Source organism: Somniosus microcephalus, chromosome 12 (assembly GCF_052327205.1).
Source record: "Somniosus microcephalus isolate GS21.2 chromosome 12, FLI_Smic_1.0, whole genome shotgun sequence".
Lineage (NCBI taxonomy): Eukaryota > Metazoa > Chordata > Chondrichthyes > Squaliformes > Somniosidae > Somniosus > Somniosus microcephalus.
The window spans coordinates 148,606,222-148,622,920 of NC_140998.1; the positions used below are offsets into that span (position 1 = coordinate 148,606,222).

General features: G+C 49.2%; 1 protein-coding gene across 7 annotated transcripts in view; it reads right to left on the reverse strand.

Moving 5' to 3' along the window:
• Nucleotides 1-16,699, reverse strand: part of pacs2 (phosphofurin acidic cluster sorting protein 2) — a 292,002-nt gene that overhangs the window by 68,921 nt on the left and 206,382 nt on the right. For all 7 annotated transcript variants that reach the window (XM_086003651.1, XM_086003648.1, XM_086003653.1 and 4 more), the window contains exons 9-12: nt 8,272-8,432; nt 5,651-5,744; nt 1,318-1,392; nt 144-268 (exon numbers count right to left, since the gene is read on the reverse strand). In XM_086003651.1, coding sequence (XP_085859777.1) covers nt 144-268; nt 1,318-1,392; nt 5,651-5,744; nt 8,272-8,432 — 455 coding nt within the window. The remainder of the gene's footprint in view (nt 1-143; nt 269-1,317; nt 1,393-5,650; nt 5,745-8,271; nt 8,433-16,699) is intronic.

A 16,699-nucleotide genomic window follows, 5' to 3' on the forward strand; every position in this document is an offset into this window, starting at 1 on the left:
GCCTAAATGTTGTGCTCAAGTCTCTGGAGTGAAACTTGAACACACAACCTTCTGATTCAGAGGCAAGAGTGCTACCCCGAGCAGTGGCTGACATGCGATTTACATTTTTATGCTAATAATATCCTCTACAGAACAAGGCTTACCTAGTAGAAGGAATAATCAAAGACTCTGTCTTCGTGATTTTTCCACTGGGAGGGAGCTTTTCTAGGAAAGTGTCTGCATTGATGCTTTCAGATGCTGCTGCCGCCTCTTCCTGTTGTATTTGATCCTTATGGGAAACAAAACCAAAAGAAAAGCATGATTTAAAAATAGCATGCACTGCAGGCCACGTTCTCTGAGCAATGCATGCACCATCTGTTTTGTGCAATACCCCAGGGTCATTATATTACCCAAGTGAGAGACAGCATTCACAGAGTCAGCATTCAATGGGGTCTGCCCCTCCATTTCCCCACCTGACAAGAATTTCCTGCTTATGACCCAAGGTCTCAGCTGTTCCTGCAGAGGATTATTTGGTTGTGCAGGCAGCTTGATTTCTGATTCTCAATATTTAACTGGATAAAATGGTAACAATTGAATTGTATGACCAATGTTTCACATACCTCCTACGAGCTAACATGCTACAAAGTGTAAGATAGGTAGATTTGAAGCAAACGGAGGCTTAAACAGTTTCAATATTAAACATAGAACAATGAATACTGAATCATGAATCATAGGCTGGAATCTAATCGAGGGGTTCAGATGGTTTATATATAGAATAATGGATACCTGGGAGTGAGTTACAGGCTGGAATCTAATCGAGGGGTTCAGATGGTTTATATATAGAATAATGGATACCTGTGAGTGAGTTACAGGCTGGAATCTAATCGAGGGGTTCAGATGGTATACGAGAATGGATGACTCGAACTGGTTCAGACTGTTGCATCGCCCTTCCCCACCTGACCGCTGCCCCATGCCTCATGGCTTCTTCTCGTCTCCAGACCTCCTCCTGTTAACACTCATTAACAAAATCCACATGTACGCAATGTATGCCTTTCCATTTTCCCTCCTAATCTCAATGCTCAGTTCCTCCAGGATTTCCCCCTTCACTTCTATTTCTTCCTTAATACGTCTGCGCGGTAGAACTCCCCTCCCAGATATTTTTGCCAGCTCATCTCTGGTTCAAACTTTCCTTCCTTATCCGACATTCACCTTATACTCCTGGACCACCCAACCTTGACATCACTGCCCATTCTCGCCTCTCCCTTGCACTCCACCTCCAGGCTACCTGTGGTGCAATGCTTCAATGCGTGTCTTGCAATACACATACATAATACTCACAACTGACAGTGTATCAGAAATGCTGTCTATATGAAATTTGCTTGCGGAGTTCTTGAGCTTTTCGGGTACATCTATCTGTGTGAAACAAAAGAGGAACAGGTTACAATCAGCGAGCGGACAACAACCAGTGATAGAACAGTCAGAGAAGGCAGCCGCCAGTTTGGGGGGGTGGGGGGGGGGGGGGAAGAGCGCACATGAAGAGCATACTCGGATAAGGTACCTGGGTGCAGTTGGGTACCTATAAAACTGCACCTCAGCATGATTCAGTACCTACAGGAGAGGAGGGGAGAAAGATGGAGCAGAAAAAAAATGAGGAAAGTCATAGAATCATGAGAATTTTGCAGAATAGAAGGAGGCCATTGGGCCAATGCGTCAGTGCCAAATCTGAAAGAGCTATCCACTTGGACCCATTCCCTTTTCCCATACCCTTTTAAGCTTTTCCTGTTGAAATATTTGTCCATGACCCTTTTAAATGCTGTTGTGGATTCTGCTTCCCCCAGTTTCCAATAGGGCATTCAGTCTGCATGAACACATTTCTCCTAACCTCTTGCTTCGTTTTTTCAGTGATGATCTTAAACTTATGTTGTCTAGTTATCGACCCACCAACCAGTGAAAATAGTTTTTCCTGATTTCCCTTGTCAAAAACACTTATAATTTTGATCATCTGTCAGATTTCCTCTTTGTTCTAATGAAGAGTCTCCGTTTCACTAGTTTCTCCTCCTAACTAAAGCCTCTCATTCCTGGTATCAGCTTAGCAAATCTCTTCTGTGCCTTCTTCAAGGCCATGACATTCTTCCTAAAGTAGAGTGCCCAAAACTGCACACAATATTCTAACTGGAGCCTAACCAATGATCCTTATATGTTTAGCATTACCTCTTTGCTCCATTTATAAAACCTAGGATATATATATATTTTTTATAAACAGCTTTATCAACTTGCGTTCCCACTTTTAAAGATCGCAACTTCCTAGATCTCTCTGCCCTTCTACTCCTTTTAAACTTTTACCATTTAGTGTACATTTAGTCCTTACAGTTCCTCCCAAAATGTGTCACTTCACATCACTTTACCTTAAATTTCACCTGACCTTGAGCTACTCAACCTATAAACCTGTCCTCCCGATTTGCTTACAGTCCTCTTTACAGTGAAGTACGCCCCTGACTTTTGTATCGTCTGCAAATTGTACCCCCTACACTCAAGTCTAGAAGTTTAAGTGCCTTGTGACATTTTAATGTGTTAACGGTGCTATATACAACAACTTGCATTTTTATAGCACCTTTAACGTAGTAATATGTTCCAGGGCGCTTCACAGGAGTGTTATCAGACAAAGAAAGAGAGGGAGAGTGGGACTAACTGGATTTCTCTTTGAAAGAGCAAGCAAAGACTTGATGGGCCAAATGGCCACTTTCTGTGCTGTACTATTCTATAAAATATGACGCCAAGCCACATGATGAGATATTAGGGCAAGTGACCAAAAGCTTGGTCAAAGAGGTAGGTTTTAAGGGGCATCTTGAAGGAGGAGAGAGTGGTGGAGAGGCGGAGAGGTTTAGGGAGGGAATTTCAGAGCTTAGGGCCCAGGCACCTGAAGGCACGGCCACCAATGCTGGAGCCATGATAATCGAGGATGTGCAAGAGGTCAGAGTTGGAGGAGTGCAGAGATATCGGAGGGTTGTCGGGCCAGAGGAGGTTACAGAGATAGGGAGGGGCAAGGTCACGGAGGGATATGAAAACAAGGATGAGAATTTTTAAATCGAAGTGTTGCCGGACTGGTAGCCAATGGAGGTCAGCGAGAACAGGGGTAATGGGGGAACTGGACTAGGTTATGGGCAGCAGAATTGTGGATGAGCTCAATTATATAAATGCAAGTTGTTGATATTGGTGTTGTAGATCATTTATAACAAGAGCAATGGTGCCTATGTTGATGCCAACATTGACTGTTGACATTCTGCCTTCCATGATACCCCTCACACTAGCACCTAGGAGGCAACACATCATTTGGGACCCTTGGCTGTGATTAAAAAAAGTGCTTCACTTACTCTGCTGGCTATGGAATCCCCTATTAATACAGCATTCCTATAATTCATCTCCCCATCTTTGACAGTCATTTGATCTACAGAGCTGTGACTTTGCTTACGGCTGTCTTCGTCCAATTTGTGTCGTTATCACAGGTATTCAGTGCCGGAAAACTGTTTACCATTTTCAAGGGAATCCTGCACTGCCTACCGTTTCCTCTTCCTGCTTCAAGGGATGGTCAGGAATTTCTGGTCGGTGTCTGATGCTTTACTTATATTACACACATATACTCAAGAGAACTGTATGAAATAGAGTATTACATTTGCATCTGGAATAGGAACAGGAGGAGGCCATTCAGCCCCTCGAGCCCGTTCCGCCATTCAGTTAGATCATGGCTGATCTGTATCTGAACTCCATCTACCCGCCTTGGTCCCATATCCCTTAATATCCTTGCATAACAAAAATCCATCAATCTCAGTTTCAAAATTTTCAATTGACTGAGCCCAAACATCTTTTTGTGGGAAGATTTCCACTTGCCTTTGTGTGAAGAAGTGCTTCCTGACATCACCCCTGAACGCCCTAGCTCTAATTTAAAAAAGTTAACCCACTTGTTCTGGACTCTTTTCACCAGAGGAAATAGTAAAGTGCTTCCTGATTTCACTTCTAAATGACCTAGCTCCAATTTTAAGAGTATGCCCCCTCATTCTGGACTCAGCCAATTTCAGAATATTACAGTACCCTGTCTTTTCAATAGATCCAGAGGAATTAACAATGAACTCTAATGCTGTGGTGCCCACTTCTTCTTGTGGGAAGATACCTAAAAGATCATCAACACTGGTCAACAGCAACATCTGGTGGCAGATATCAAGCAGTGCAAGAGTACAGTACACATTCAAACGCAGCAGGTTCTTTCCAGGGCTCTCACTACAGAGTCTACAGCACAGGAACAGGCCATTCATCCCAACTGATCTATGCCAGCGTTCATGCTCCACACAAGCCTTCTCCCACCCCTCTTCATGTAACCCTATTCACATACCCTTCTATTCTTTTCTCCCTCATGTGCTTATCCAGCTTCCCCTTAAATGCATCTGTGCTGTTCGCCTCAACTACTCCATGTGGTAGCGAGCTCCACATTCTAACCACTCTCTAGGTAAAGAAGTTTCTCCTAAATTCCCTATTGGATTTATTAGTGACTGTCTTATATTTATGACCTCTAGTTTTGGACTCCCCCACAAGTGGAAATATTTTTTCTATCTTAAAGACCACCATCAGATCACCCTTCAGCCTTCTCTTTTCTAGAGAAAAGTGCCCCAGCCTGTTCAGTATTTTCTGATAAGTATACTCTCTCAGTTAAGGTATCGTTCTTGTGAATCTTTTTTGCACCTTCTCCAACTAATCTGGTATAGGAAGACTGGAGAATCCAGTTTTTAAGTGGAACATCTGGAATTTGCTACAGACAAATAGTCTGATTTAATAAAAAGATAAAAGCCCCATCTTTGCACTTAATTATGCCTCTTACAAGCTGGAGGGATTAGTTGTTTGGATTTCAATTGACTTTTCATCAGAAGGAAAGACTTCATCCTACCTCTCGACTGCCCTCTTCTCCATGTCTGAGTTCGGACTTGCAGAAAGTGGCAACCTTAACCATATGTTGACTAAGATCCTTATCCTTGTTTTTAAATCCCTCCCTAGCCTTGCAGTCTCCTCCAGCCACACATCAACACACAGAATCCTACAGCACTGAAGGAGGCCATTCGGTCCATAATACCTGCGTCGGCTCTTTGAAACAGCTCTCCAATTAGTCCAAGTCCACTGCTCTTTCCCCATTGCTCTGCAAATTTTTCCAGTTCAAGTATAAATCCAAGTCTCTTTTGAAAGTTACTATTAAATCTGCTTCCACCACCCTTTCAGGCAGTGCATTCCCAATCATAACATGCATCCTTTGCTCTTTCAACACCATTTGCCTGTACACTCCACTGTTTCACCCAAGGTTCACCTGCCCTTTAGAAATGTATTCCCAAGTCCCTAAGTCTTGCCACTTTCCCCTCTATCAAAAACCGATGAAAACCTCACTCTTGAACCATGCTTTCATCCTTCTAACTGTCTGTGCCTCTCTCCCTCCTGCTCGGTTTCCCGCTCTTCTTCCACCCTGTAAATGATGTCCTTCCGGATACAAGGACCGCTGCAGAAATGCAAGTTCTTCTTGAAGATGCAGAAACACTACCAATTTATTTTTGACCTTGCTTCAGTGGTGAAAGCTTTCAGTCAGGAGCATCACTGAAAACTGCTGTAGCTTGCGTTCAAAACAATGCTCGTTTCTTACGGGACTGGGTGGCTCCTTGGTCTGGCTCCTCAAGCTGTGGATGCTGCCGATTTCAGTCTGAGAGCTGGAGTGTGACAAGCCTTCAAAGTAGGGTCTGCAAAGTAACATTCACAATCAGAGGGTCAGACACTGGATAAAGCCAGTGAAGCATTTGCAATACAACTCCAATGACTTACAGACATGGTACATTCAGAATCACAAGAGGCATTTAGTCAGATGTACAAAAATAAAGGCCAATGAACCATAACTTTTGCTGGAATTTCTTTTAACACCCTTACATTGTGACCAGGTTCCAAATGTTGACTGCGTGATCCACATCTTATAATCGGCTAGAACAGGAGTGCCTCGGAAGCTACATGATGCGCTGCAGTGTGGCTTCTTCCGTGTTCAGACTGCCCAGCTCCACCTCTCTGAGTGGCTGTGATATCACCAGCGTGCTCGGCTGGCAGTTTGGCAACCACAGCAGTTGCATGCGCCGTCCTGAAGGTGGCAGCAGGAAGAGGGAACCAGCATTCAGTGAGAAGCATTGAGCGAGTGCGGCAAGTTGTGGGGAGCGTAGAGCAGTGACTGGCAAGTCCGCCAGTAACACATCATTCCCTAGCAGGTATTTTGGGAAAGGCCATTTTTATAAAGTATCATTTGAATAGTAATTGGCGTGCAGAACTGAAACTCTGTGGACCGTGGAAGTGATGTTGGTTGAGGGATAAATATTGGCCAGGGCACTGGGATGAACTTTCCTGTCTTCTTCAAATAGTGCTGTGGAATCTTTTACTTCCATCTGAGCGGGCAGACATCTGAAAGACAATACAGCATTCCTTTAGTACTGCACTGTTCTGTCAGCCTTCATTATGGGCTGGATTGGGGCTTGAACCCACAACCTTCTGACTTAGAGGCTGATTTACAGATCTATTTAGGACTATTGGTGCACTGGCCTTTCACCTCTGGGATCTGGGTTCAAATCCAGCCTAGGGTTAGGGTGGAAGTCTCCTCTCTCTGTTGTCTGCAAGAGTCCTATGTGAAGTGCGTTTGGGCAGTCTCAATGCAGTTCCTGAAAGGCATGGGCCTACGACACTAAACTGTCCTGAACTGAGCACTGACTGACTACTCCACTCAGAAGTCAAAGGATGGCTGGTGTGGGACTGGTAAAAAAGACACACTGGTGGAGTAGGCGTTGTTCACCTGAGGTTGGGTGTAGAGGGTGCTATACTCTGCCTGAACTATTCCTGACTTAAGGGTTCATAATGCCTACTCTGGGTGTCTGATGTGGGAAGAATTCCATTCCCAAAACTTACAGGCTTCATGTATAGAGGGATAGAGTATAAAAGCGTGAAAATTATGATGAACCTGTATAAAACACTGGTTCGGCCCCAACTGGAGTATTGTGTCCAATTCTGGGCACTGCACTTTAGGAAGGATGTGACGGCCTTAGAGAGGGTGCGGAAATGATTTACAAGAATGATTCCAGGGATGAGGGACTTCAGTTACGTGGATAGACTGGAGAAGCTTGGGTTGTTCTCCTTAGAGCAGAGAAGATTGAGAGGAGATTTGATAGAAGTGTTCAAAATCCTGAGGGGTCTGGACAGAGTAGATAGAGAGAAACTGTCCCCATTGGTGGAAGGGTCGAGAACCAGAGGACAGAGATTTAAGATGGTTGGCAAAAGAACCAAAGGTGACATAAGAAAAACTTTTACTCAGCGAGTGGTTAGGATCTGGAATGCATTGCCTGAAAGGGTGGTGAAGGTAGACTCAATCACGGCTTTCAAAAGGGAGTTGGATAATTATCTGAAAGAAAAAAATTTGCAGGGCTACAGGGGAAGGGTGGGGGAGTGGGATGAGCTGAGGTGCTCTTGCAGAGAGCCGGCACGGACTCAACGGGCCGAATGGCCGCCTTCCATGCTGCAACCATTCTATGATTCTACAATCCCTTTGCTTGATGAGCAAAAACATTTTGTCTTTTAAATTGACTAAATCAGTCACTTTATACCAATGATCCTGATAATTTTACAGCCACTTGTCAGCCGTGGCTCAGTGGGTAGCACTCTCACCTCCGAATGTGAAGGTCGTGGGTTTAAGTCCCATTCCAGAGGCTTGAGCACAAAATCTAGGCCGACACTCCAGTGCAGTGCTGAGGGAGTGCTGCACTGTCAGAGGTGCCGTCTTTTGGATAAGACGTTAAGCCAAAGCCCCGTCTGTTCTCTCAGGTGGATGTAAAAGATCCCATGGCACAATTTCAAAGAAGAGCAAGCTCGATATCCCCGGTGTCCTGGCCAATATTTATCCCTTAACCAACATCTAAAAACAGATGACCTGGTCATTATCACACTGCTGTTTGTGGAAGCTTGCTGTGCTCAAACTAGCTGCAGTGACTACGCTTCAAAAGTACTTCATTGGTTGTAAAGCGCTCTGGGACGTCCTGAGGTCATAAAAGGCGCTATATAAATGCAAGTCTTTCTTTCGATTGCATTATATTTTTAAAACAAGCATATTTACTATGGGAATCTTGTGCATCTGATTCGACAAGAGACAAGATTTTCTATAACAAAGCTCTGACTCGAAGTACTTATAATCTGCAAGCAGGGTTTCAGGGTAAAGCAGCAATGTGCGACAAATGCTCTCCGTACTTGAGCTTTGGTTTTGGAGTGCTGAGGACACTGTCGTCATCGTCCATGTCAGGGCCGCTATCGCTGGGATTCTCCACATCCAAGCTGTCGTACAGCAGGTCCAGGTCCTCCTCCTCCACCTCCTGCACATTGTCTGTGGGGTCCTGCTCAGAGTCGAGGACCTACAACCAATTCACACAAAGTTTTTATTAGTGCCTTGCTCCTAGAAACCAGCTGCACATTTCTCTCCCTTAGCTTGATGAGCACCATTCACAACTCCTCAGATAATGAAGCAGTCCATGCCCGCATGCAACAAGACCTGGACAACGTTCAGGCTTGGGCTGATAAGTGGCAGGTAACATTCGCGCCACACAAGTGCCAGGCAATGACTATCTCCAACAAGTGAGAGTCTAACCACCTCCCCTTGACATTCAACGGTATTACCATTGCCGAATCCCCCACCATCAACATCCTGGGGGTCACCATTGACCAGAAACTTAACTGGACCAGCCACATAAATACTGTGGCAACAAGAACAGGTCAGAGGCTGGGTATTCTGCGGTGAGTGTCTCACCTCCTGACTCCCCAAAGCCTTTCCACCATCTACAAGGCACAAGTCAGGAGTGTGATGGAATACTCTCCACTTGCCTGGATGAGTACAGCTCCAACCCTCAAGAAGCTTGACTCCATCCAGGACAAAGCAGCCCGCTTGATTGGCACCCCATCCACCACTTTAAACATTCACTCCCTCCACCACCGGCGTACCGTGGCTGCAGTGTGTACCATCTACAAGATGCACTGTCTTGGAGAAGCTGCAGAAAATTTTGGAAAGGGAGGGTGAACAGCCGGTTGTCGTGGTGCTTACAGGTACCAACGATATAGGTAAAGAACGGGATGAGGTCCTAAAAGCTGAATATAGGGAGTTAGGAGGTAAATTAAAAAATAGGACCTCAAAGGTAGTAATCTCAGGATTGCTACCAGTGCCACGTGCTAGTCAGAATAGAAATAGAAGGATACTTCAAATGAATACATGGCTAGAGGAATGGTGCAGGGGGGAGGGATTCAAATTCCTAGGACATTGGAACCAGTTCTGGTGGAGGTGGGACCAGTACAAACCGGACGGTCTGCAGCTGGGCAGGACCGGGACCGATGTCCTTGGGGGGAGTGTTTGCTAGTGCTGTTGGGGAGGGTTTAAATTAAAATGGCAGGGGGTTGGGAACCTGAGCAGGGAGACAAAGGAAAGGGAAACAAGGATAGAAGCAAAAGACAGGAAGGAGAAAAACAAAGGTGGCAATCAGAGAAATCAAGGGCTTAAAACAAACATGGCCACAGTAAATAATAATTCTAAAAGGTCTAAGAGCATTAAAAAAACAAGCCTGAAGGCTTTGTGTCTTAATGCAAGGAGCATTCGTAATAAGGTGGACGAATTAGCAGCGCAAATAGAGGTAAATGAATATGATGTGATTGGAATTACGGAAACATGGCTCCAGGGGGACCAAGGCTGGGAACTCAACATCCAGGGGCATTCAATATTCAGGAAAGATAGGCAAAAAGGAAAAGGAGGTGGGGTAGCATTGCTGGTTAAAGAGGGGATTAACACAATTGTAAGGAAAGCTATTAGCTCTGATGATGTGGAATCTGTATGGGTAGAACTGAGAAATACCAAAGGGCAGAAAACGTTAGTGGGAGTGGTGTATAGACCCCCAAACAATAATGCAGAGGTTAGGGATGGCATTAAAAGGGAAATTTGAGAAGCGTGCAATAAGGGCACAGCAGTCATCATGGGTGACTTTAATCTAAATATAGATTGGGCTAACCAAATTAGTAACAATACTGTGGAGGAGGAATTCCTGGAGTGTATACGGGATGGTTTCCTGGACCAATATGTCGAGGAACCAACTAGGGATCAGGCCATCTTAGACTAGGTATTATGCAATGAGAAAGGATTAATTAGCAATCTTGTTGTGCGAGGCCCCTTAGGTCGGAGCGATCATAATATGATAGAATTCTTCATTAAGATGGAGAGTGAAGTAGTTGACTCAGAGACTAAGGTCTTGAATTTAAATAAAGGGAACTATGATGGCATGAGAAGCGAGTTGGGTAGGATTGATTGGGTAATGTCACTCAAAGGGTTGACGGTGGATAGGCAATGGCAAACATTCAAAGATCACATGGATGAACTACAGAATTTGTTCATCCCTGTTTGGCATAAAAATAAATCAAAAAAGGTGACTCAATTGTGGCTAACAAGGGAAATTAGGGATAGCATAAGATCCAAAGAGAGGACATATAAATTGGCCAAAAAAAGCAGCAAACCTGAGGATTGGGAGCACTTTAGGATTCAGCAAAGGAGGACAAAGGGATTAATTAAGAGGGGGGAAATAGATTATGAAAGTAAGCTTGCAGGAAACATAAAAACTGACTGCAAAGATATGTGAAGAAAGAAAGATTGGTGAAGTCAAGCGTAGGTCCCTTGCAGTCAGAATCAGGGGAATTTATAATGGGGAACAAAGAAATGGCAGACTAATTAAATACATATTTTGGTTCTGTCTTCACAAAGGAGGACACAAATAACCTCCGAGAGATGTCGGGGAACATAGGGACTAATGAGAGGGAGGAACTGAAAGAAATCAGTATTTGTAGGGAAATGGTGTTGGGGAAGTTGACGGGATTGAAGGCCGATAAATCCCCAGGGCCTGATAATCTACATCCTAGGGTACTTAAGGGAGTGGCCCTGGAGATAGCAGATGCATTGCTGGTCATCTTCCAGAACTCGATAGACTCTTGAACAGTACCCATGGATTGGAGGGTAGCTAATGTTACCCCACTATCCAAAAAAGGTGGTAGAGAAAAAGCGGGGAATTATAGACCGGTAAGCCTGACATCGGTAGTGGGGAAAATGCTAGAGTCCATTATAAAAGATGTAATAGCAGAGCACTTGGAAAGCAGTGACAGGATCGGACAAAGTCAACATGGATTTACAAAAGGTAAATCGTGCTTGACTAATTTACTGGAATTTTTTGAGGATGTAACTGGTAAAATAGATAAGGGAGAACCAGTGGATGTGGTGTATTTGGACTTTCAGAAGGCTGTCGATAAGGTCCCGGAGAAGAGATTAGCGTACAAAATTAAGGCACATGGGATTGGGGGCAAGGTATTGACTTGGATAGAGAACTGGTTGGCGGACAGAAAGCAAAGAGTTGGAATAAACGGGTCATTTTCCGAGTGGCAGGCAGTGACTAGTGGGGTACCGCAAGGATTGGTCCTAGGTCCCCAGCTGTTCACAATATATATTAATGATCTGGATGAGGGAATTGGATGTAGTATCTCCAAATTTGCAGACTACACAAAGCAAGGTGGGAGGGTATGCTGTGAGGAGGATGTCGTGAAACTCCAGTACGATTTGGACAGGTTGGGTGATTGGGCAGAAACATGGCAAATGCACTATAATGTGGATAAATGTGAGGTTATCCACTTTGGTGGCAAAAACAGGAAGGCAGATTATTATTTGAATGGCACTAGATTGGGAGAGGGGAAGTGCAGAGAGACCTGGGTGTTCTTGTGCACCAGTCGCTGAAGGTAAGCATGCAGGTGCAGCAGGCGGTTAAGAAGGCAAATGGTATGTTGGCCTTCGTAGCAAGAGGGTTCGAGTACAGGAACAAGGATGTCTTGCTGCAGTTGTACAGGGCCTTGGTGAGACCGCACCTTGGGTATTGTGTGCAGTTTTGGTCGCCTTATCTGAGGAAGGATGTTCTTGCCATGGAAGGCGTGCAGCGAAGATTCACAAGGCTGATACTTGGGATGGCAGGAATGACGTATGAGGAGAGATTGTGTCGATTGGGCTTATACTCACTGGAGATTAGAAGATTGAGAGGGGATCTCATCGAAACCTATAAAATTCTGTCAGGCCTGGACAGACTAGATGCAGGAAGGATGTTCCCAATGGCCGGGGAGTCCAGAACCAGGGGTCATAGTCTAAGGATAAGGGGTAAGCCATTTAGGACTGAGATGAGGAGGAATTTCTTCACCCAGAGAGTGGTGAACCTGTGGATTTCTCTACCACAGAAGGCAGTAGAGGCCAATTCATTAAATATATTCAAGAAGGAGTTGGATATATTTCTTAAGGCTAAAGGGATCAAGGGATATGGGGAGAAGGCAGGGTCAGGGTACTGAATTTGGATGATCAGCCATGATCTCATTGAATGGCGGAGCAGGCTCGAGGGGCCGAATGGCCTACTCCTGCTCCTATCTTCTATGTTTCTATGTTTCTCAAGGGCAATTAGGGATGGGCAATAAATGCTGGCCTTGCCAGCGATGCCCACATCCCATATACGAATAAAAAAAACATTTAAAGAAAGAATTTGGCTTATTCAGTCACTCAATGGTCCTGATAATTGTGCGTGTAAATTGTTTTTTTAAACAAGTGTTGAGATACCGCGGCAAACGTGGGAGTCGAGACCAGAGCTAGTAAATCAGAACAGCTTTTTATTTCAGCCTCATGGCAAAACAGGAACTGGAAGAGCCCGTGCCTGACTTAAATACTCCCCAGACAGGAAGTGCTCCCGGCAGCCTGTCCCTGTGGGGAAACAAGTTGCTGGAGGAAAGGGCCCCCGGTTGGGGGCGTCTGCTTAAACTGTCCGTACCGCCGTGAGCGGATTGTGTCCAGTGGTGGCGTGTCGCCACAGAGCTCCCCCCAGAATCCGCTTAGGAGGAGTGGACGAGTCGTGATGGTGGTCTGATGGTTCTGCCGCAGCGGCTCTGCGTGATCGCCGGTCTAGTTGTCGGGGCCTGGCGGTTCGCCGCCGGCTGTGCTGGCTTGCTGGCGGGACGGCCTCTAGTTGGAGGCCGGGCCATGGGGACCTGTTCCCCTGGTTCTGTGTGTGCTGGTTTGAGCCGGTCGATGGAGACTGTCTCGACCCTGTCGCCGAGTCGCAGCTTGAAGACCTTGTCCCCGGTTTGTAGTACTTCGTACGGTCCGTCGTACGGGGGTCGCAGGGGTCCGCGGTGCGTGTCGTGTCGCACGAAGACGAAGCGCGCCTGCTGTAAATTTGGCGGAACGTGAGGTGCGAGTTCGCCGTGTCGGTTGACCAGAAGTGGGGCGAACTGCTGAGCGGAAGTGAAAAAGTTGAGCCGCTGCTGGTCGGCCGACCAAGGCGTGGTAGCCTCCGGAAGGAATTCGCCTGGGACGCGCAGCGGTTGTCCGTAGACTAACTCCGCTGCCGAGGACTGGAGGTCTTCTTTGACCGCGGTGCGTAGGCCTAGTAGTACCCACGGTAGGCGGTCAGTCCAGGTACTGTCCTGCAGGCTGGCGCGGAGTGAGGCCTTGAGTGACCGGTGGAAGCGTTCACAAAGCCCGTTGGCCTGCGGGTGGTACGCCGTGTTTCGGTGGAGCGTCACACCGAGGTTGCGTGCTGTGGCTGTCCAGAGTTCGGAGGTGAACTGGGCGCCTCTGTCGGAGGTTATGTCGGCCGGTACGCCGAACCTCGCTACCCAGGTGTTGACGAACGCCCTGGCGATGTCGGCTGTGGTGGTGGAGGTCAGCGGCACTGCCTCAGGCCAGCGTGTGTAGCGGTCGACCATCGTGAGGAGATAAGTCTGGCCTTGCGATGGCGGCAGGGGCCCGACGATGTCGACGTGTACGTGGTCGAAGCGGCGGCTGGGTACCTCGAAGTCTCCCAGGGGTGCTTTTGTATGCCGTTGTACCTTAGCCCGTTGGCAGGCGAGGCAGGAGGTGGCCCAAGTCCGAACATCTCTGCTGAGGCCGCGCCAGACGAAACGCTGGGAGAGGAGTTTGACGGACGCGCGGGAACCCGGGTGGGAGAGCCCGTGGAGCGCGTCGAAGACGCGGCGGCGCCAGGTTTCAGGGACGACCGGCCTGGGTTGGCTGAGTGTGATGTCGCAAGTAACTGCCGTGGCTTCGGGCCCGTGCGCGACCTTGGCTAGGCGTAGCCCTGGCAGGCTGGTAGCCGCCGAGAGGAGGTCTGGGTCCGTGAGCTGGGCCGCTGCTAGTTGCGCGTAGTCGACCGCGAGGTGATTCGCGCAGATGGCGGGACGGGAAAGGCAGTCGGCGACAACGTTGTCTCTACCGGAGACATGCTGGATGTCCGTGGTAAACTCGGACACGGCCGCGAGCTGGCGTTGCTGCCGAGCGGACCAGGGTTCGGTGTGCTTGGCCATCGCGTATGTGAGTGGCTTGTGGTCCACGTACGCGGTGAAGGGGCGGCCTTCCAGGAGGAACCTGAAATGGCGGACCGACAGGTGCAGCGCGAGAAGCTCGCGGTCGAAAGTGGAGTATTTGACCTCCGGGGGGCGCAGTTGGCGGCTGTAGAAGGCCAGTGGCTGCCACGCGCCATTAACCCACTGCTCGAACACGGCCCCGACCGCGTGGTCGGAGGCGTCGGTGGTGAGCGCGACCCGGGCGTCGGCCCTCGGGTGCGCGAGCAGAATGGCGTCGGCGAGCGCGTTTTTGGTGGCATCGAAGGCGGCTGACGTGTCAGTGGTCCAGGCTACGGCCATCTTGCCGGATTTACCTCGGAGGGAGTCGTATAGGGGCTTCATGAGGGCTGCAGCTCTGGGGATGAACCTGTTGTAGAAGTTCACCATCCCGAGGAACTCCTGGAGGCCCTTGATGGTTGTGGGGCGGGGGAACTGCTGGACGGCCTGCACCTTGTTGGGCAGGGGGACGGCCCCAGCAGGGGTGATGTGGTGACCGAGAAAATCGATCTCGGTTAGGCCGAATTGGCACTTCGCCGGGCTGAGGACGAGCCCGTGTTGGGCTAGGCGCCCGAATAGGACGCGAAGGTGTTCGAGGTGTTCCTGTTTGGAGGAGCTGGCCACGAGAATGTCGTCTAGATAGATGAATAGGAAGTTCAGGTCCCGCAGGACCGAGTCCATAAGGCGCTGGAAAGCCTGGGCTGCTTTCTTGAGGCCGAAGGGCATCCTCAGGAACTCGAACAGGCCGAATGGGGTGATGACGGCCGTTTTGGGGATGACCGCGGGGTGTACGGGGACTTGGTGGTAACCGCGCACCAGGTCGACTTTGGAAAAGACGGTTCATCCGGCCAGTCGGGCCGAGAAGTCCTGGATGTGAGGCACCAGGTATCGGTCGGGGGTGGTGGCGTCGTTAAGGCGGCGGTAGTCCCCACAAGGGCGCCAGCCTCCGCCAGGCTTAGGGGCGATGTGGAGGGGTGAGGCCCAGGGGCTGCTGGAGCGGCGGATGATGCCGAGTTGTTCCATGGTGGCGAACTCGGCCCGCGCGATTTCCAGCTTGGCCGGGTTGAGCCTGCGGGCGTGGGCAGAAACTGGAGGGCCGGTGGTGGGGATATAGTGCTCCACCCCGTGTTTGGCGGCTTTGGCCGAAAAGGTCGGGTTGGTGAGGGCGGGAAACTCGGCTAGGAGTGCCGAGTAGTCGTCCACGGCCCTGGCGAGGCAGTAGGTCGTCAGGCCGGCCGAACGGTCCGGGGTAAAGGCGCCGGGGATGGTGGCCATAGTGTTGGCGTCGACGAGGCGGTGCCTCGGAATGTCGACAAGGAGGCCGTGGGCGCGTAGGAAGTCGGCGCCGATGAGTGGGCAGAGGACCTCGGCGGTGAGGAACTCCCAGCGGTAGCGGCGGCCCGCGAGGTCGAGCGTGACCATGCGGGTGCCATATGTGCGGATGTCCGAGCCATTGGCGGCGGCCAGCGTGATACCTCGTGTGCCGCGTTGGATTGAGGGTGGAGGCGGGGGTGATGCCGTGCTGGGCCGTGTCGCACAGAAATCGGCGGTTGGTTCTGTCGTCAGTGACGTACAGTAGAGGCCCCTTTTGCCCCACGGCCATCGCGGGGGCCGGTGCGGGGGGGGGAATTGAAGGTACACGGTGGCGTGCAGCGTTGGGCCTTAGTGCCAAAGCGGGTGTGGTATTAACAGTGGCCCAGAGTGGTAGGGCGGGCGGGCCTGGTGGGCCGGGGAGACCGCGTGGTCGTTGCCGCGAGGTCGGGCGTGACGTCGCGCGCGGACTGTGCAGAGAGCAGCCGGTTGGCCTTTTCTGCTATGTCATTCAGGTCCGTGGAGCCGGACTCCACAATGAGCGGGCGGATGCTGGCAGGAAGCTGCCGAATGAAAAGCGTGCGAAAGAGGGCGCCGGGGGGCTTGTTGTCCGCGAGGGACAGCATGTGGGAAAGCAGATCTGATGGTGAAGCGTCACCGAGACCGGGGAGGTCAAGGAGTTGGCAGTGGCGCTGGTAAGAGGACGTTTGAAATTTTTTAAGGAGCGCAGCCTTCAGATGTTCGTACTTGCCAGTCTGTGGTGGGTCCTGCAGCGCTGCCCAAACTTTGGGGACGGTAGCGTACGTGAGCGAGGAGACGAGGTAGTCGTACTTCGTGGTGTCGCCTGTGATGCCTTTCAGCCGGAATCTGGACTCGGCTTGAATGAACCAGGCTTCGGCCAAGTTTTCCCAAAAGTCTGGTAATT